Raw genomic sequence first — 20635 nt, 5'->3', positions numbered from 1 at the left:
GGGTGGGTGGGGTAGGGTCAGTGGCCTAGGACAGCTGGATTTATTAGAGGGTTGCTGGTTAGGGCTACAGGCCAGATACAAATGTGTGTATGTGTGTGGGTTTGGTGTGTGTCCAGGTGTGAGTGTGTGTGTGTCTGTGCATGGATGTGTGTGTAAGAAGCTGAAGAATTTCTCCGTGCTGGGGTAAGCCCCACTCGTGACGTGATCGCACCCCAGGCCCATGGAGCCTCTGCTCACAGGACGGGCAGCTCCCGTCCCCCTCTCTGCAGCTCAGGAAGAAAACAGAAGCTACTGCTGGCATCAGGCCGGGGAAGGAACTTGCCACTGTCCCAGAGGGAGCCCTGACCCCATCTCCTGTTCTCCAGTCCCCATGCTCTACCCACTGCACACCACTGCCACCTGTGCTACCAGCGCCACGCCCCGACCGCCCCATGGGCTGCCCCAGGCGGCAGCCAGCAGGATTGTTCTGTTCTGAGAGCTCCTCTCCCACCCCGATGTGCTGTACTGAGCGTTGCACAGAACAATGCTGAGCTGTCGCTCCCCCCGCCACCCGCTCCCCACCCTCCTGCTGCTCTCTGGGGCACACCTGGATTATTACAATTCCTTCCCTTCTCTAGTCTGCAGCAGCCGACCTGTCCCTCAAAATGTCAGAGCTGGTCTCCCCCTCTGCCCTCCTCTTTCACACACCCTTCCTTCCCCTCCACTCCCATCGCATCTGCCCCTTCCCCGCCCCAGGCCTTCCGGCCCCTCCCCAGCAGTAATGGCAGCTGGGGGAGGAGGGAGGTGTTTGTGCCAGGACCTGATCAGCAGAGTCAAGAGGCTCAGAATCTCAGGGACATTGTCCAAGAGGAAAGCAGAGGTGAAGGCTTTGCTATAAAGGCCATGCAGCCGTTCCATGCCCTCTGCCCTGCGGGGAAAAGGCCATTGAATAACACTGAGTTCCTGTGGATGAGACACTTGATGGGTTATTGCTCTTGCCCAGTGGTGGACTGGCCCAGCCAATTGGGGCACCTCCCGCACCCCGAATCGCCCAGCACTCCTGCTGGGGAGTGAGGGCTTGTCCCGCTCTCCCCACCCACCCACCCGGGAGTGGGGAAAGCCCCCATGCCCTGATCTCCAGCAGGAGCGCTGGGTGGGGAGGTGGGGCAGGAGGGGCTGCAGGCGGAAGGGGTGGGGAGGGGCCCCCACTCTGGCCCAGGGCCCCACAAACCCCTCATCCACCTCTGCTCTTGCCACACCACTAATACCACCCGGCTCTGTCCAGCAGCAGAGCTGAAAGCGCTTACTGTTATCGTGGTTGTACAGAGGGGGGACCAAGATAAAGTGATTTGCCCAAGGGAGGAGAACCCAGCTCTGCTGAGGCCCAGGCCTGTGCTCGAGCCACTAGGCCACACCGATGGCCCTCGAACATGTAAGATTTTGAGGAAACCACATGGGCCCGGTTGGGTTCCAGATCAGCGTGTTACTAACTAGGTACTAGCTACAAATGTACAAAGCCTAGGGCCACCCCCCACTGTTGCTGTGTTCGGGGCTGGTGGCTTCCCCCCAGCAGGCTGCCCCGTTCCTGTCCACGACAACACTCCCCTCCTTACAGAACGGGGCCAGGACTTCATGAGACACACGCTGGCAGCGGGATGGCTGGCCTGGGCACCTCTGAGGCTGGGGGAGAACAGGCACTGCCCTGGTGTACAGGGGCACGCTGGGCCCCACTAAACGGCGCTGTGCAGGCTGATGCCAATGAAAGGCGCCGCAGAAGTGCGAGAGCATGAAACGGCCTCGCTGGCTGCGCCCGCGGTAACGGTACGTTGACTTGCAGTGACGCTGCTCAGCCACAAGATGGCCCGGGGTGCTGCCTGGCACTCCTGACGGGGTATGGCGGGGCTGGTAACGCCCCGCCAGGCTGGGACGCGAGCTGCGTGGACCCTCTGGGCCTGCGGTGTCTCCTCAGCTGTTCTCCTGTGGCCCAAGGACTGGGAGTCCCTGCGCTGGGGCCGCTGCGGAGGGTGCGAAGGATGACAGCGAGGCAGCAGGTCAAAAATGCAAATTACGAGTTTACTTGGCCGGGCGCTGATGAGTTGAAAAGAGAAACCCCCCTTCCCCCAGCAGGATATACAATAACCACAGGAGCTGAACCTCTCACAGCGGCCGGCCGGCCGGCTGGTCCCTGAGGCTGGCTTCCCACGGGGGAGGGGAGAGAGATTGGGCCCTGGTCCTTTAAACAAGTTCTGAGGGTTGGAGGGGAAAGCGTCTAAAGCCGCCCCGCTGCTGGGCTGCTCCGTCTCCTGGAGGGGCCGCTCCCTCCTGCGGCCTGCTGAGCTCCAGCGCCCAGTGACTTCCATGGGAGTTGGGGTGAGCCCCTGCGCCTCCCCTGCGGCCCGGCTGGGGTCCTGCGGGGCTGGAATCAGACTCCGGGGATAGATCTGGGAAGGGCGGGGGCGAGAGGGGGTTGGCTTGACCTCTTCCCTCAGCACTTGCTGGCTCTGTTGCAGGGCTGCAGACTTCAGAAAGGGGCCCCGTCAGAGATCAGGCGCCTCCCTCCCTGAGGCCACACTGACGTGAGCAGGGCTTGTGCACAGATCCCTGGGCTCCGGCCTCCCACCGCGTGAAAGCACAGGTGTGCCAGGGCTCACGTTGGCCCGGCAGGGGCAGGGCTGTCATTCTAGCCTGAAGGCTCCTGCGTCAATTGCAGGTGGTTGGGAGGGTGCGGTGCCGAGGGGTCATTGTGTGTTCAGGTGCCAATCAGCCGACTCCACCCCTGGCTGGAATTTGCGTCTGTGACAGGATCGCGATTCTAGATCCGGCCCAAGCTTCCCCGGCGCTCAGGAGGAGTGTGGCGTGGGGCCCGGCCCTGCACCCATGTGAACCTGGAGCCGCAGCTGAGTGCAGGCGGGCCGGGAACACCTCCATCACGTTCCCGCTGATAGGACAAAATGGGATCAAAGCAGGGGGCCCATTAGCCAGGGAGGGGATAGTCTTTGTTTCTCAAGGGCTTTTTAATCCCTCCGGCTCTGGAAATGGAGCTCGGCTCTCATCACGGGATTGCCCTGCCACTAGCTCCTCCAGTTATTTTGGCCTCATAAATAGTTCCAGAAGGTGAGTAAAGCCTGCGAGAAACAAATGACCGAGGTGCCCTGAGCATCACCCGTGCCCAGCCCCATGCACCAGGCAGCTGCCTCTTGGAGTTAATAGAAACAACCCTTTGATTGGCAGGTGCAGAGGGCATGGCCTGTGCTCCCCTTCTTCCCCAGCTGTTGCTGTGTCCTGTAGAGTCAGCCACAGGGAAGTGGGAGGAAGCAGGGCAGGTCAGGTCAGGCTGGATACCCCAGATGGGGAGCATGGAGCCTCCCCTCTCCCAGGGCTGGGGAGCCTAGAGCACCAGGGTGAATGTGGGAGGTTGGGGCCTGGGGCGTGTGACAGGGATGCTGGGGTTTGGGGCGTGTAGAGGACGCCAGGCAGCAGGGCGTGCAATGGGGACGTTGGGGGTTGGGGTGCGTAGGGGACACTGGGGCCAGGGTATATAGGGGACGCTGGGCAGCAAGGTGCGTGATGGGGAGGCATGGAGTACGTAGGGGACACTGGGGCTGAGGTATATAGGGGACGCCGGGCAGCAGGGTGCGTGATGGGGGACGCTGGAGGTTGGGGAGCATAGGGGACACTAGGGCTGGGGTATATAGGGGCCGCTGGGCGTGTGACGGAGATGCTGGAGGTTGGGGAGAGTAGGGGACACTGAGGCCGAGGTATATAGGGGATGCCGGCAGCAGGGTGCGTGATGGGGAGGCCCGGGGTGCATAGGGGACTCTGGGGCCGAGGTATATAGGGGATGCCGGCAGCAGGGTGCGTGAAGGGGAGGCCCGGGGTGCATAGGGGACTCTGGGGCCGAGGTATATAGGGGATGCCGGCAGCAGGGTGCGTGAAGGGAGGCCATGCCGGCAGCAGGGTGCGTGATGGGGAGGCCCGGGGTGCATAGGGGACTCTGGGGCCGAGGTATATAGGGGATGCCGGCAGCAGGGTGCGTGATGGGGAGGCCCGGGGTGCATAGGGGACTCTGGGGCCGAGGTATATAGGGGATGCCGGCAGCAGGGTGCGTGAAGGGGAGGCACGGGGTGCGTACATGGGATGCCAGGCTTCAGGGGGTGCCCGTGTGCTGACCGCTGAGCCCAGGACGATGGCTTGCGGGAAGCTCTGGGCTCCTATGGGGAAGCAGCTGGCGAGTGAGGCCGGGGCACGTCGCTGGGGGGCTGGGGCGGAGCCTGCGATGGGGGGATGTGGTGGGTGTCGTACTCCCTCTCTCTGAAGGACCCGGCGCGTGGCTCCTCCGGGACCGCGGGCTCCTCTCGCCGCCAAAGCTTAAAGCTGTAAACAACCCACAGACACGCAGCTGGTGAGCAGCACGGCCCACGCGGTGCCAAAGCCGGCAGCCCGGTGGGCACAGCACCCAACCCTTCTCCCGCAGCGCCAGGCCGCCTGGCTGCTTGGGGGGTGGGGGGAGGGCTGTGTCTACTCTAGCCCAGTGCTGGGGGGGTGGGGGCACAGCCGGGGCACGCCAGCCCCACCCGAGCTGCTGTCCTCTGACCCCAGGGTGCTGAGCAGAGAGGGTCGGTGCTGCGTGAGTGCCAGGTGGGGACGGCACATCCAGAGCCTTCCCACTGGCCTGGGCGGGCTCACAGCTTCCCGCGCCCCCCCCCCAGATCTAGCCATCTAGCCCGTCTCTGCTTCAAGGCTCAGCCGGGCTGCGCCCCCCTCTGGGCATCGGCACTCACCACTCGTAGGCGACCGTGCAGAGGAACAAGATCACCAGGACGCCGATGAAGCTGGAGAGGATGGAGGTGATGACGACCATGGTGCCGCTGCGCCTGCCGGGCCAGGTGTCGATGGAGCGCGCCTTGCGACCTGGGGCACACGGCGGGGAAGCTTTCACCGCAGGCATGGATGGGGTTGGGGATGGGATGGGAGGCACTGGGGACGGTGGTGGGGACTGAAGGGATCCAGCAGGGAAGGGAGGAGAGGAAATAGGGGGAGGATGGCGGAAGCTGGGATCGTTTAGGGCCAGCTTCCTTAGTGCTGCTCAGACAGTCACTTCCCTCTCCCAGGTTTGTATGGGTGGCCCGATGCCCCGGTAGCTCAGTGTCCGATTCCCAATAGGGAGCTGTAATGTAGCCTGGTCACTCAAGGCTTCTGACCGAGTATCAGGCTGTAGGGCCTATAGGGAGGTGCAAAGCTGTTCTACTGACTCACCCTGGCAATTAGACCAGGTGAGCCCAATTAACAACTCAGGAGGTTAAAAGGCTGAGTATCTCTGAGCAGGGAGGGGCAGGAGGCCTGCAAGGAGACACCCTGAAAACTGCCAGCTCTGGCTAGTATGTACCATCCTGTCTAACAAGCCCCAGGAAGTGTGCAGAGGCTGAGTCAGGAACCCAAGCCCTCATGTGCTGCCTTGAGAGTGGGGGTGGGATCAGCCCCCTTTACAAGGCTTAAAGGAGACAAGAACCCTCCCCCAAGATGCTTACAATGCAAGACGCCCCTTCCCTGTTCTTCCAGGGTTACCTTGCTTCAGCATAATTTGTTGGGACCATCTTGTCTCTGCCTTGGACCCATTGGTATCCAGGATGAGAAATTTCACTCTGAAAGAGCGGGCGACAAAAGGAGAGAGAAGGTCCATGAAATCTGGCCGGGCTCCAGCCCACGTCGGAGCATCAGGGATGCAGGTGCAAACGGCAAAGCCACCTAGACCTATCACGCTTGGAGAGCAAAACTGACCCAACTTGTCACCGACAGATCCTGGGTCTGTCTGTCCATAGGTTGTCTCCAGACAGCTGGCCCAAGACACCTATCAATGGATCTTCTGCTGGCACATCTCCATGCAGCTCTGCTGAATTCAGTGGCGCTATGGTGAATGACACCAGTAGAGGATCTGGCTCTTCCTCCTTGCCATCACCTTTACCCCGACTCCTAGCTTTTCAAGGCCGGAAGGGCCCATTCTGATCACGTAGCTGGACCTCCTGCAGAACCTTCCCCACTCATTGCCGGGTCGAGCCCCTAACTCCCACTTGTGCCACAGCATGCTTGTTAGAAAGCCATCTGCTCTGGCCTTAGAGACTTCAGGAGATGGAGACTGGCCCGGGTCCCAAGGTCGGTTGGTCCAGTGGTTAATTACCTTCACTATTAAATACTTGTGCCTTAGTCCTAGTCTGGATTTGTTGAGTCTCAGCTCCCAGACAGTGGATCTTATTTGAACTTTCTCCGCTAGATTAAAGACCCCCCAAAGCAGATGTCCAGTATTATCAGCCTTTGGTATATCAGGACCTAGGTACGACTGTGATCGGCAGGTGCAGTGTATGCTAAGAGGGACACTCAGACTGTTGTGGTTAAGGATATGATTTAGTCATGGAGGTCACAGATTCTGTGACTTTACCAGACCTCCATGACTTTGGCTTCAGCTGCCAGCAGTGGGGACGGAGGGCTGGAGCTGTGTGCCCCTCCCCCATGGTGGTGGGACTTGGGCTGTCAGTCCCTCCACCCATTGGGATGGGGCTTGGGGGGACTGACACTACCCCCAGGGTCCAGCTGTCATTCCCCTCCCACCCAGCTCTCTCTTCCCCGTCTTGTAGCTCCAATGAATTTTTGTTTATTGCCCATGACATTTACTAAAAATAACAGTGACAAAATCTTAACCTTATTGACGGTCTATGGACTCAAAGTCCTCCTTAAGCGGGAGGGATTGGTTACAGAATACAGCTCCTGACTAGAGACACACACAGGTTGCCACGCAGCTCAAATTCCAGCATGGTTACCCTTGTTTACCAGGGACCGTGCCCTGCCTGCAAGTGTATGGCGCACAGGGAGACATCTAGTGGCTGAGTGTTATTCTGCAAGTAACCTATCCTCACACAGCATGAGGAACTATTTTGGAAGTAGAAGAGAGGTTTGTTCTCTATCTTTCTGTGTCCGTAGAAGCCTCCAAAATGCAAAGCCCCCTGGTGCCAGCAAATTTCCTGGGTGAGATCCTGCCCTGAGACACACCTGCACAACCCCACTGAAGTCAACGGGCTGGAAGGATGTATACGAAAGGCAGAATCTAACCCAATTCTCCGCTCAGGTAGCCAGCACAGAGGTCTTCTCTGGTTGCTTCCCTGATGATGCCCCTTTCCCCAGCACCATGTGGGATTAGATATCTGCAAACCACTCTGCCTGCCATGCTCAGGAGTTAGCTGGGGAGTAACGCTTCAGAAATAAGGGGAGAAAGAGCCAGGTGCCTCTTGCATCAGGAGTGCGAGGACGGCAGAAATGAACACGCTGGGGCACTTCTCGTTAAAGAGCCCGTTAATTACAAAAGGCAACTGAGTGGCTGGAGTGGAAGGAGGTGGCTAGAGCCAGCCCTGTGATCTAGGAACCAGGATTGAGCAGGCTCCTTAAACTTCCTTGCACCCCAGCCAGCCCAGCTGCAGAGAGTGGGTTAAAAAGAACCAGGAGCCTCCTTAGCAAATGCATGTGCTGGATTCTGTGCGCGAGTGAATTCTAGACTGGGAAAGAGCATGCTTTGATGGGGTGAAGCTTGCTGGGGTGCTGCACTGATTGGAGGAGACAGAAAGCCAGAGAGGGTGGGAATGGGACAGGGGGAGTTAACATTAAAGAGGTTGAATTTGTTATCAGGAATCTCTTTGGGGCAGGGACCATCTGTCTATCCTGTATCTGTACAGCACCTTGCACAGTGGAGCCCTGGTTCAGGACAGTGGTTCCTAGGTGCTACTGCAAATATAGGTGATAATAAACCTCTAATCTCTAACTATATGGGACTGTCTCCTCCTGCTGCCATCAGCGTGAGCCCGCTGCCTGCCCGGGAGTTACTCCTGATTTCCGCTGTGTGAGGGAGAAGGCAGCCAGGCCCCTATCTGCTGGGCTGCCTGGGCTCAGACTGTCATACCTGTAAGGCCCAGGATGAGGCAGGGGTCCGTTGCAGTACTCCAGGCTGCGGTCATCTTTGCAGGAGGTGTCACTGCCAACCCGGAGCACGCTAGTGGCCCTGTTTTCAGCACATGGGTAGAAGGCTAGGGAAGTCTTCAGCGTCATGTAGTGGAGAGCGGTCGATAGCTTCTGGTAGGGAGGGATTTGGATCTTTGAGGTTGGATTTTTGAAATGGGATGTGACTGCGGATGAAAGAGAAGAGAGTGTTACCGGGTTAGGGCTGGGCTGGTGCTCAAGGTACTTGACTTGGGAGATGGTCGTTCCATTCCCAGCTCTGCCATTGACTCCCAGGATGGCCCTGGGCAAGTCACTTAATCTCACCATGCCTCAGTTTCCCCATATGTAAATCCTTCGTCATGTCACAGATGTGCTGGGAAGCTAAATCCATTGGTGCTGAGTGGCACAGATGCTGTGGAGATAGGGAGCCTAGAAAAGCCCCTAAATACACTGAAAAAACCTGCACCCCAGACCCCATAAGTATAGAAAGGCACAGGTTCAGAATGGGGATTGTTTTGGGGCAGACCCCTGACTGCTAAGGTCATTGCTTGAGCAAACTCAGCATCCCCCTGTGGCTGTGAATAAGGATGAAGCTTGCGTTTATCTGCACTGAAAGCACAAGCGGCTACTCCTTGGGCCAGCATAGGATCTACATTAGCGAGAGCAGCGTTAGGGCGTGTGTCTGTCTTCACTGCAGAGTTAACTCTGGCTTTTCCTCATGGGCTGCCCCTAAGCCTCCTTCCTGTCCACATACCAAACCCTCTCACCCGAATAGAGTGGCGTTTTTCAACCCGACTAACAGACCCAGCTCAAACCTGGGGGAGGCTTTCCCTCAGGCTAAGCACCTGTCCATTTTCCAGTGCGGGGACAGACTGAACCACGCCAGTGCTGATAACTGTGCTGCCTTCCCACGATTCACCCCGTGCGCCCAGGAGGACAGACACGTTCTCCCCAATTCACTGGGCTGCAATCAGAGCCGCTCAGCTCACTGCAGCGCTACGAACCGTGGGACGGGCCCCCCAAAGTTACTTTGCAGCAGGGCTGTTGACATCCGGGTGAGGCTAACCCGGGTGCTCAGATCCAGGGGCTGATCACCTGAGTTAACTCTGCAGCGAAGACCTTCCCTAGATCTGACCGTCTGCTCGATGGGTGGGGACCGTGTTCAGCCCAGCTGCTGCATTACTGGCTGTCTTGCCAATGACTCCAACGGCCAGCGCCTCAGGGCCTAAGCGTACGTGTCGCAGTGTGAACGGACGCACGGGGGATGGCCCACGGGTGGGTATTCTCCTGCTGCGAGCGCCTGCCCCAACAATAATTCCGCCCCGTGCACACCGGGAACCAAAATCGCAGGAGCGGCTCAGAGATGGCACATCGCCAGGCCGTGTGCAGTGAAACCCTTGTGCCCAAAGCCTGCGGGTCCCAGCGAGGGTGCTGCCACACCGGGACAGAGAGAAGTGTGTCACATCGGGCAAGAACAGGCTAACGCTGCAAATCGGCGCCGGCTGCAGCAGAGACACACGCTGCTGGGCTGAAATGCACAGGACGGTTGCGATTTCCCAGTGCTGGGGAATGGGCAAGATGCCGCGTCTACACTGCAGAGCTGTCTTCTGTCAGCCTAGCTGCGTCTACACTGCGTTGGCACAGGGAAAGTGGTTTTTCCACAGAGCCAGCACAGCTAGGCCGGGATCCGTTTTAAGGGCGGACCAGGCTTTATTCTACAAACACAGAGCACCCTCCGTGGAAAAGGGGCAGTGGGTGATGAACGTGAGATCACTGCCAGCCAGGCTGGGTTAGGCATCCAGAGGATTCTTGCTCCCCTAGGAATGCTGGCAGGTGGTTAGCTTCTCGATCTGCAGCGGGATTTTTTCAAAGGGCTGGGTAAAGCGATCTAGCCGTAAAGAGCTGTCGTCCCCACGCTCAGATATGAGCAATCCAAAGTCACGCTCCAGGGCGTAAGGTGAGGGCTGCAGGAGCATTTCCCCTCCATTCCCAGCATTGTGCAATTGGCTAGGTGCATAATGGAGCAGGTGTTCTCCTGAAGCCGCAGCTAGAGGCAAGATACCAAACCTGACGGACCGGCGGCCTGATCCGGCGTGGCAAACCCCACATTCCTAGGAATCTCTACAGCCCAGCCTAAAATTTCATGCAAACACGGATTTCTCTGAACTCATTTAAATTAGGGGCCAGGGTGTCCTTTGGCTCCCTCTGCCGCTTGGCTGGGCACAGTGCAGCTCATTTGGGTGGCAGCTTTCCACCCTGCCTGACTCTGGCCTGGACAGAGGATCTTATTTAAGCTTCCCGCTAGCTCAGGCCTCAACGAATTGAGGCAGCCAAGTTCAGAGGTTGCTTTTGAAAATGCGAGCCTCCGTGACTAGCCCAAGGCCGCAGAGTGAGTCGGAGGCAGAGCCAGGACTAAAACACAGCCCTCCTAGTGCTGTGCTCTGACCCCGTTGCCTTTACTACGGCAGGGAGTAACCCAGTGTAGCTGCACATTGGCGCCGCTTAGAGAGGAGACACAGCCCTACAATCTCCCAAGTGAGCCGGAGGAAGGACAAGCCAGAAGGGGAATAGAGGCGGCTGTGAACTTCCTCCTCAGACAGTGCCATATCGGGGCTGGCAAAGGCTGTCGTAGGCAGAGGGAAAGGTGCCTGGCGGGTCTGGAGCCACACGTACCGTTAGTGAAGGCGACGACCAGCCAGATGTCATCGGTGCTGTTCACGTACTGATCGAAGATGCAGATGGGCTGGTCCAGCGTGAAGGTGGTAGCGGTGAGCTTCCCTTCCAGCGACTTGGCAGTGATCTGGGGCGTGTAGGGGACCATCTCTGGAGAAACAAACACACAGAGTGAGGCCGCGAGGCTCGGGGCGGATACGGGGCCCAGCAGAGAGAGGGGCGGGGAACCCACCGTTTCTCATTTCCTGCTGAACGCAGTGTTCCCCGGCATTGTCACCGGGCTGACGGGCCCACGGCAGTGGTGACCATGGCGTGAGCATTGCTGGAGAGCCCCCTGTCGAGAGCCGTTCAGCCTCCACACCCTGGGGGCCAGATTCTGAGCTCAGCTGCATCCGCGTAAATCTGGAGTAACCCCCCTCAAATGAGTGTGAGGCAGCCGGTGAGCTGTGACAGCTGCTTACCCTGCTGCCCAGGATGGGCTCGGGGTTCCATGGGGCTCCCCTTGGTCCCTCCTCTCGCACGCCGCCTGCCCCGCTTTGGAGCGGTGTAACAGAGCCAAATCTGGCCCTCGGTCTCGCAGCAGAGACCACCCGCCAGGGCGCTCGTTAATAGTTCCAGTCGTCGTGCCCATTTCACCCAGGCGACCAACGAGGCTGTTGGCTCTTATCAGCTCAGTTCGCTGCTGACCCGGAGCGGCCCTGAACCCGTGTCCGAGATGAGACAGGCTCAGTCGCGCCCGCCCGGGACCCTCGCGGGTCCCTCAGCACGAGTCACAAAGGGACTGGACGTGGCTCTGGATCACAAGCAGATCCAGCGTTATCATACTTAGTGCTTCTGGGCCCAAGCCCGGGCCTCTGATCACGAGCCGGATTCATTGAATGGACCCTACTGGCATCTGGGGCCTGCTCCTCAGCTGGTGTCAGTTGGCTACCGGGGTAAATGGGCCCTGCTCCTTTGACTTCCCTGGATTTACACCAGCTGAGGATCTGGCCCTCAGCATCCAATGTGATGGATGCCCCCCTCCCCCCGCAGCGCTGGAAAGAGCTTCCTGCACACCATCTAAACTCAGTCCCTTAGAGCAGTGGGAATCCGGAGTCAAGCCAGATTCACACTGGTTTAGCTGAGCAAAGTTCCCCCGCACCCATATGAAATTAGAGCAGCCTGTGTCGGGGAGAACCGGGGGGCCCGATGAGAGAGCTGCTGAGCCGAAGGGGCAGGGTGGGTCCCCGCGGCTGCCATCCTGCAAGGCACAGGGAGTCCCCGTTGTCGTGGGCCCGGCAGCTGTTGATGTCGTGTGGCGTCAGTACTGACGCAGCACCCTGCCTGCCCCTGGGAGGCAGTGTCGCCCCGACCCGGTGTGATGTAGTGACTCGAACCCAGCCACGTCGTGACGCAGCAACACAATAGCACCAGCGGGTCACTGTGCCCTGCTGGGCAAACACAAACCCGCGCCGGGAGCGCCGTCCCTGCTGATGTGCTCAGCACACTGCGGGCCCAGGACCTCCGCGCTGGCCTGGCCGCCTGGAGCCCAGCTCCCCTGGTGGTGCTGTCGGCGTGGTAGCACCTGGGAGCCCCGCTGCCCCCCGGAGCTCACCTGCTCTGGCACGACGTGGGCAGCGCCAGCTTCTGGGATCACGTGCCCCCCTCGGGCATGGAAAGGCCTGAGAGGGCAATTCAGCCTCTGCAACCCAGCCAGCCTGAGCGCAAGGCTCTGTATCCCCATCGCCATCCACCTCCTGCCCAGGCTCTGCTGAGGGACCGTGCCTGGGACAAGGCCCCTGCTCCCCCTCGCCAAGGGAAAGCCCTGGTGGGAGCCAGCCCAGCTCCATCCTGAAGCCGAGGCTGCCTTCCCCAGCGGGTAACCGCCCCAGCCTGCAGCTAATGAACTCGCCAAGCGTCTGATTGCTCCAAACGCCTTGGAGGTCAAGGGGGCCCCCCAGTGGGCTTCGGCTCAGGCCCCAAACTGCTTCCCAACAGCAGTCTGAGCTCCCAATACACGCAGGGGGGTTGGATTCCCCCCGGCAAAGACCTTCTGGGGAAGAGAAGTCCCCCAGATTCTCTCCCTCTGCTAAGTATTTAGGGGAAGAGACCCTTCGACTCCCCAGCTTTCTTCTCACCCATTCACCCCACGGCTTCTCCATTCCTCTCCCCACCCCATAGCGTCCCTCCCCACCCACCCACCCCATCAGATCCCCCTCTCAGCCCATTCACCCCACGGCTTCTCCCTTCCTCTCCTGACCCCAGAGTGTCCTTCCTCACCCATCCATCCCCAAACCTCCCCTTCTCTGCCCATTCACTGCATAGCGTCCCTCTCCCTCCACCCACCCCGTCACTCTCCCTTCCCTCCCCATCCACCCACAGCTCTGCGCCTCCCCGGAGGGCAGCACCACCAGCCCACTCTCCGCTGTTACAGTCAAAAGATTCACCTAGGACCCTGCCCGCGCAGAGCCCAGTCAGCACCAGCAGCAGCAGCAGCAGCGGTAGCTCCATCGCAGCCCAGGACAGCCTGGGTTCTCTGTCTGTGTCTTGGCCTGGCCTGGAGCACGCAGCTGGGACAGCGAGGTCCCCTGTGCCTCGCTCTCTGTCCTGGGAACCAGTGTGAAGAGGATGGCAGAGGGGGAAGATCTCCCCCCACCACTTCCCCACCCTCCCAGTTCAGATATGTCCCTGCCCCCAGGGTCTCTGCTGTGCCCTCCAGTTCCCAGCCACCTGCATTCCTTGCAGGCCCAGAGAGCAAACAGGCCGGGCTGGTTCTTCAGCCAAGCGCCAGGGCCCCAAAGGCTGGCAATGAAAATGCAGTTGCTGAGCTGGGAGTGAGGACAATCCCCTCTGGCCAGGGCAGAGAGAGCCCAAGGCTAGAGGCCGTTCCCCCTACATCACAATGGCCCCTTCTGGTCTTGAAAGCCCTGAAGTTGAGGGGGGTTTGGCAGAGTTTTCATAGCCTCCCATCCACTCACACCCATTAAATTACCCTCGGCGGTAGGAGGGTATTGCTGATGGAGACACAGGGAGGTGTAGGACCAGCATGGTCAGATGGGCTCAGCACCCACCCTGGGCCAGATTTTCAGCCCATCAGCTGCTGAGATCTTTCCACCATCTGTCCCCTCGTTCGGTGCCTGCAGAGGAGCGGGGCTCTTTGAACCCCTAGCCCACTGCGGGGGCGTGAATGTCAGCACCCCAGGTGCCTTTTCCTCCATCACCCAGCAGGGCGGCGGCGGAGCTAGACGTTGAACGCGCATCTCCCGAGTGCCAGTCCAACGTCGGGGCTGCCAGGCCACCTGTCCTGAACCCACTCCAGCCTTATTCGATTTGGGTTAATCTCTAGAGTGGACTGACCCAAACCCACACATCCTTCCACGCGGGGTCCCGGTTCAACTCCAGCTCCGAGCGTTATGCCTCAGGCCTCTGATGATAAACAGAACCAGGGTGATTAGTGGATGGAGAGCGCTCTTCATTCGTGCATTTCACAGTGTTTTACACCGATGGGTCAATATGCCCATTTTATAGATGGGGAAACTGAGGCGCAGAGCCCTCCAGAGCTGACGTTCTCAAAGTGGGCTCTGAGTGGCTCAGTATTTGAGCCTCGTGGCTTCGAGTGGGGCACCTCTGCAAGCCAGGCCCTCTATGTGTCCAACACTGGGACCCCCAATTGGAGGCACCTACATTTAAAGGCCACTTTTGACAAGTTTGGCCCCCGTGACTTACCCAAGGTCACATAGTGAGCAAGTAGCAGAGCTTCCTGACGCCTGGGTGGTGCCTTTATCCACTGCACCATGCTGCCTTATGGGCTTCAGAGCTGTACTGTGCACACGTCAGCGACAGGCTAATTCCTATGTTGTCCCACTCCCTCCTGGGCCTGCGGGGCTGGAAACACGCCTGCCCCCCCAGCTTCCACACAGCATTCCTGCCATTCCAGAAAGCGCAGAAAAAACTCTTCCAGAACGTGGTGTTCCTGCAAAGTGAGAGGGCCCTGCCCCCAGTTCCGGCACTGAGGTTATTACAGAGACAGGTGGATCTATTTGAAGGGTAATTAGGAGAGAGGAGTGAACAAATCACCAGGAAAAGGAAGCTCTCTGGGCCAAACTGCATTTTCAGCGGCCAGAGAGTAAATCGGGGCTGGGGGCGGGGTTTCCAATGACACCAAATGTTACCTAAGGAGAATCAGACAGGCTGAAATCCTGCCCCACAGAGATCTTTGGGACTTTTGCCCCTGTCTTCAATGGGGCCAGGATTTCACCCTAAAGGTATAAATTGGGGCCACTCATTTAATCCCAGATATTTGGGGTGGGTTTTTTGGGGAGCATTTTTGTCAGAGAGAGAGATTGATGGGGCCAAACGAACCAGTATCTGCTCCGCTCTTTAGAAGGCCCCGTCCTTGCACTGGTCATTCGGTAAGTACCGTGGCTAGAACCCAGGCCTTGCCGCTTGTGTGCAGAACCTGGCCAGATGCGCGGGACAGACGCACGCTGCCCATGCAGTGAGACACGGATGCACTCAACACAGACAGCAGGTTTCCAGACAGCAAAGCCACATACCTTGACACGTCTCTATTTCCACTGAAGTGTCATTTCAACGAGCTAAACCACTTTGTCCTTAATTCCAATAAGCAACTTTAAGATCTCCGGCGGGTTTCCATTTTTTGCCCCTCAAATTCACCTTTCTTGCCATGAGATTTGCCTCCAGCTTTCAAACTGTACCTCGTTCTTTGCTGTTCCTCGTTACAGGCCCCAAGGCCCACTTGGCAATGGGCTCTGCCCCCATTGACTTCCTCTGTAAAGTGGGGTAATGCTACCCCCCGCCGGGGGAAGGTGCTTTGGGCTCTGCTGGTGAAAAGCGCTGGCCGAGAGCTCGGCGCTATTATCACAGTCAGGCCGTGGGACTCTGTGCAGGAGGAAGGTGAAAATCAGACCAGCTTTAATATGGCGATTTACACCGAGTGATCAGCTGGCCCCTTGCCTCCATTTGGGATCTAGGGGTAACTTGGATTCCTGTTACCTTGGAAACGTTTGACAGCAGCCTGAAGGGGGGTTCCAAAGAGGATGGAGCTCGGCTGTTCTCAGTGGCGGCAGATGACAGAACAAGGAGCAATGGTCTCAAGTTGCAGTGGGGGAGGTCTAGGTTGGATATTAGGAAACACTATTTCACTAGGAGGGTGGTGAAGCACTGGAATGGGTTCCCTAGGGAGGTGGTGGAATCTCCTTCCTTAGAGGTTTTTAAGGCCCAGCTTGACAAAGCCCTGGCTGGGATGATTTAGTTGGGGTTGGTCCTGCTTTGAGCAGGGGGTTGGACTAGATACCTCCTGAGGTCCCTTCCAACCCTGGTATTCCATGATTCTATGTACACGCTAGGGTCCCCCATTCACATTCACAGCCATAACCGCCCACAGACAACACCCCCCCACCCCAAGCACTAACCGGGCGGGGCAGCCAGGCAGAGCTAAGCAGCAAGGTGATGGCAAGAGATGTAGGGAAGAATCAGCTCTGCCAGCGGCTCTACGACCCATTACTCATAAAGAGCCGTGGGTGGCACACAGCCTGGCTAGGGGCACAGCCAGGGCACGCCGAACGGCTGCACGGGGCGACCACGTCGTCCTCTGCGACTCAGCATTACAGGGCGGCAGAAGGATCCTCCGGTGTGGAGCCCCGCAGACGTGGTGGGACTCAGCAGCGCCGTGTCCTGCTGCCAAGGGCTGCTCCCAGGCAAGGCTGGGGGAGCTCTGCCGGTGAGCTGGCCGGCATTAGGCGGTGGCCCGCCTTCGCCACGTGAGACATTTGTGTGCCACCACGAGTCACTGGTTGATGGAGCCCCTGGGCGCCGTTCAGAGGCTTGGCTGACATCGTTACAGGGGCAGTCCCCAGCTAATAACAAACCAACCAGTGGCCCTGGCCTAGGCACTAGAGATAATTGGAGAGAACCTGGATTCTCTGCATTCCTTACCGCACGGCCCATCCAGCTAGTACCAGGCTCACCCGAAAGGGTTCACAGTGCCGGCCTAGTCCAGCTGCAAGCTGCACAGGCGTCCAACCCCCCTTTCCCTGCCAGGGGTGCTGCTCCAGTCCGGCGCCCCCATCCAGGCCTGCGAATGCAGCGTGCTAATGACTTGCCTCATTTCCTGCTATCATCGGTCTCCCCCGGCTTCGCAGGGAAGGTTTGGGGTCAGTTCTTATTGTATTCAAGCCGCCTCTTGCGCCCTGGGGTGGGCTCTGGGTGCGCGGTGCTCGGAGAGACTGCCGCGGCCGTAGGAGGAGATCGCGCTGTGTTTGCAAACACTGCCCAAGGCTCTGATCCCCCAGCTTCCGAACACTGCGGCCAGCAGGGGCCTGGCTGGTCATTTGGACAGTAAGCGCCTCAGGGCAGAGACTCTTTGTTCTGGGCACGTACAGCACGTGGCCCAAGGGGGCTGGGGCCCGAGGTGCTGCCGCTACACCAATAATGAATAAAACCGAGTCACCTCCAGCACTAAAGAAACAATCTCCCCTCGGCCGGTTCCGCTCCCTTGTAAGCAGCATCATAAGGCCCCTGGGTTCTAGCGCAGTGGGCCCCGATTCCCAGCGAGAGCCCCCGGGGCGACCTGCAAACCCCCCCCGTGTTCCGCTCAGAGACAACGCAAGCCATTTGCAAAGGAGGAAGCCCAGGGCGAAAGGAAATGCAGCGGGTGGGTGTGAGAAAGAGGGACTCTGCTAGGGCCAGACAAAAGACAATGGGAGGTTTCGGTCAGGCCTGTCCTGCCACATTGCAAGAGCTCCTCTGCTGCCCTCACCCCTCTCCCTCTGGCCAGGCGTCTGCTTTCAGCTCAGACAGGTCCTGCAGCATTGGAGGAGTTCCTCTGCTTTGCCCCGCCACCAGCTCAGACTGACGCTGTGGGAGTTAATCTCTTATCTCCCCCGCGTTGGGCTCCCCAGCTCAGACCCGCCCTGCGGCATTACGAGTGCCTGGCCGTCCTCATCTCCCATTCGGAGGCAGGGCAGGATCCCCATTTTACAGACAGGGGAAACTGAAGCACCAAACTCTCTCCCGAGCAGCTCCGTTCACGTTGGTTCAGCCCTGAGCGAAGGCTGCTGTAGCATCAGTCCTCAGCAGGGGTTAAACCGCACCTGAGCCTTTCACATGGGCTCCCCCTACCCTCCACTAGCGTCTGGCTGCACAACGTCCAGTGCAGGCCTGCCCCACGCTGAGCAGGTTGGGGAGAGCCCCCAGGCTGTTCCACACACGCTAAATACCGTCTCATTCATGCACAATATCCCAGAGCACGGCTGGAAGCCCAAGATGCCGTCCCCACGGTAATTAGTGACCCAGCTGGTCTCGCAAGGAAAGTATCGTCTACGGGGATCGTCACCTTGCCGAGGTGCTGCGGCTGGATGAGCTCTCCCCGGGTTTCCGGTCTTTAGTGAGCTGGGTGCTATTCCCCTGCGGCCAAGGACCTGCTCTGCAACCGTGGCCAAGTCGCTGGCCCTGGTCTGTGCCTCAGTTTCCCCAGTTGTAAAGCAGGGAGGACGGTGGTGCCCTCCTCTGTAAAGTGCTTTGACATCTATGGGTGAGAAATGCCACAGTGTGTCACTGTCCTCAGGGGATCGGACAGGCCCCTGCTGTTCTGTTCCTCTTCCCTCTTCCAGCTGAGGACTTCCGCCCCTTGAGAAAGATTTTACTCTGGCCTTAGCCCATCTCAGCAGATTTGTCCAAGCTCTGTGGTGGGACAGGAGCAGAAGGGACTCCAGTCGCTCTCCTCTCTTGACTCGGTCCCTAGCAGCTGCCCCTCAACCCCTGTGACAACCTTCAGGAGCCTCACTGTCAAGTCACCCCCTGCCCCCCGGTCTCTGCTGCCAGCGATCTCTCCAGCACGGAGGCGGAGTGTATGCCAGGGAATAACATTGGTTTCATCTCTGCTATGCCTGTCCCATGCTGATCCCAGAGCAGGGCAGGGAGCCAGGAAGGAGGAACCTGGTAGGGGGAAGGAGGGACAGGGCTAGCTCCAGCTATCATTCCCTCTTCCCCCCACAAATCTCTTCCCTTCCCCACAATGCCCCCATAGCAGCACCCTCATAATCCAGTCGTGATGGTGCAAGGACTGGGCAGGGCTCTAAGGTTAACATGGGTTCTCTCACTCAGTTAACCCAGTAACGAGGCAGGATGTGAGCAAGACCCTTGGCGTCAGTAATGCCTGAAGCCCCGGTCCTGCAACCACTTACCCACATGCTCAGCTGAGCTCAGGAGTTGTCAGACCAGTGGTCCATCTCACCCACTCTCCTGTCTGGGATCACTCACATGCTCCAGGGTAAGCACAGGCGTGGGGTACTCGCCAAGCCAGGAGGAAACAGGTTAAGAGCTGGATCACCTCTGAGCTGAGCTGCCCTGGGCCTATCCCCAACTCTCATGGAATCAGGGAGCCATCATCTGGGAGGAGACGTCAGTCGCATTGCGGTAGCAGCAAGGAGGCCCAGTCGTGGACAGTGCTAGGCCCTGTACAAACACAGAGCAAAGAGCTTATCATCCCCTGCCTCCTCCACCCCCGCATCGTTTGTTCAAACAATTGCCGGGAGCCTGCTGCGCTCAGAGGATGAACGCCAGCCCTCGCTTGGCTGCATCCTGATGCCGCTACGGGGACAAGAGGTTGGAACAACACATGCAGCACTTGGTGAACTTGCTGCTTGGTTAGTTCCTTGTTCACTGACCTTTTAAAACTCCCCCACCGTGTTTATACCAAAATGGGCCACCCTGGTGCCTGGTCCTGGTTTGCCATTCCCTGGTTTGCTGCTTCTCTCTCCCTGGCGTCCTTTCGCCACATTCCTCCAAACTGGTCTCCACTGAAATTCAAACCGAGCTAAGACCAATGGTCCAGTTCCCTAGAGGTAGACAGACACCTGGCCCCATTAATTGCAACGGGAGCGAGGCACCTAAATATCTCTGAGTATCTGGGCCATCTGCACTAGGGGGTGGCCTGGGTTTAGTTACACTGGTTTCTAAACCAATGTAGCTAGATTGGTGCAACTTTTGGGTGTGGAGCCATGCACAGGCTCCGGCCAGGACACGAAAGCTAGCGCCAGTCAACGTAAGCAAGGCCGTGTCCACCCAGCCACTGCCATCGACCTTGGCTCGCCGCCTCTCGGGGAGGTGGAGCTAAGGGGGCGAGTGACATTTTAGTGTAGACACTGTTAGGTTGATGTGAGCTGCCTTGCGTTGACCTATCTTGTGTAGACTAGAGCTTAGCCTCACTAACTTGACAAAGCCCTGGCTGGGATGATTTAGTTGGGGTTGGTCCTGCTTTGAGCAGGGGGTTGGACTAGATACCTCCTGAGGTCCCTTCCAACCCTGAGATTCTAACTTACTCCTGCCTGGAAGGAAAGACACTTACCCCTCCTCAATTAACACTAATGCCTGCCCGGCCCCACTGCTGGAGTTGAAGGGAGGACTCTGGGAGGCCCCCTGGTTTTGTTCAGCCAGAAGCTGCAGTTGGGGAGGGGTTTTCTGGCTGTCACGTGCTAACCTGTCTCACCCAGGGACTGCCGCTGCTGGGTCTCAGCTCCTGTTGGACAGCTCTGTAATGCTGTAGGACAGTATCCGAGGAGGGTGGGGAATTGACCACAGACCCTAGACTCTGCTGCTGGGGAATGACACGCCCCGCTCTTTCCTCGAGACCTGCGGCACTATTTGCAAAGCCTCTGCCAGGAAAGGCACAGCTTGCACTGTGCTGCAGACCACCTCGCTACTCCTCATTCGACAACAGCACCATGAAAGGGAAGTCCCAATGACTAGAGCCCATCCACGGACTCCAGGAACCGTCCTTCCCCCTGGCAGGATTGCTCCTGCTGTATCCCTGCCACACTGGGTCACACCTGATGGAGAAGCCCTGCTATGGCAGGACAGGTGGCCACCACTATCTTTTGCTGAAGAACAGGAGGCCTGGCTCTCTCCAGCGTTAGCCAAACTCCAGGGAAGGACCACGTATCAGAACAAAATAGACTAGAGCATCAGACACACGAGATTCCTTCAAGGCTAATGACAACTC

The 20635-nt window shown here is 58.6% G+C and overlaps 1 protein-coding gene across 1 annotated transcript; it reads right to left on the bottom strand.

The window, feature by feature from the left end:
* Positions 1–4106: 4106 nt before the first annotated feature.
* Positions 4107–13122, bottom strand: UPK3B (uroplakin 3B). The gene is made up of 6 exons (XM_039508461.1): positions 13031–13122; positions 10633–10817; positions 7922–8144; positions 5545–5621; positions 4761–4890; positions 4107–4353 (listed from the first exon to the last, which is right to left on the bottom strand). Exons 1-6 carry the CDS (start codon positions 13120–13122, stop codon positions 4191–4193), a joined length of 870 nt encoding a protein of 289 aa, XP_039364395.1. The 3' UTR covers positions 4107–4190.
* Positions 13123–20635: the final 7513 nt, after the last annotated feature.

Source organism: Mauremys reevesii, linkage group 20, assembly GCF_016161935.1.
Source record: "Mauremys reevesii isolate NIE-2019 linkage group 20, ASM1616193v1, whole genome shotgun sequence".
Classification (NCBI taxonomy): Eukaryota; Metazoa; Chordata; order Testudines; family Geoemydidae; genus Mauremys; species Mauremys reevesii.
The sequence above is the reverse complement of the archived record's forward strand: the minus strand, read 5'-3'. Positions and strand labels throughout refer to the sequence as shown.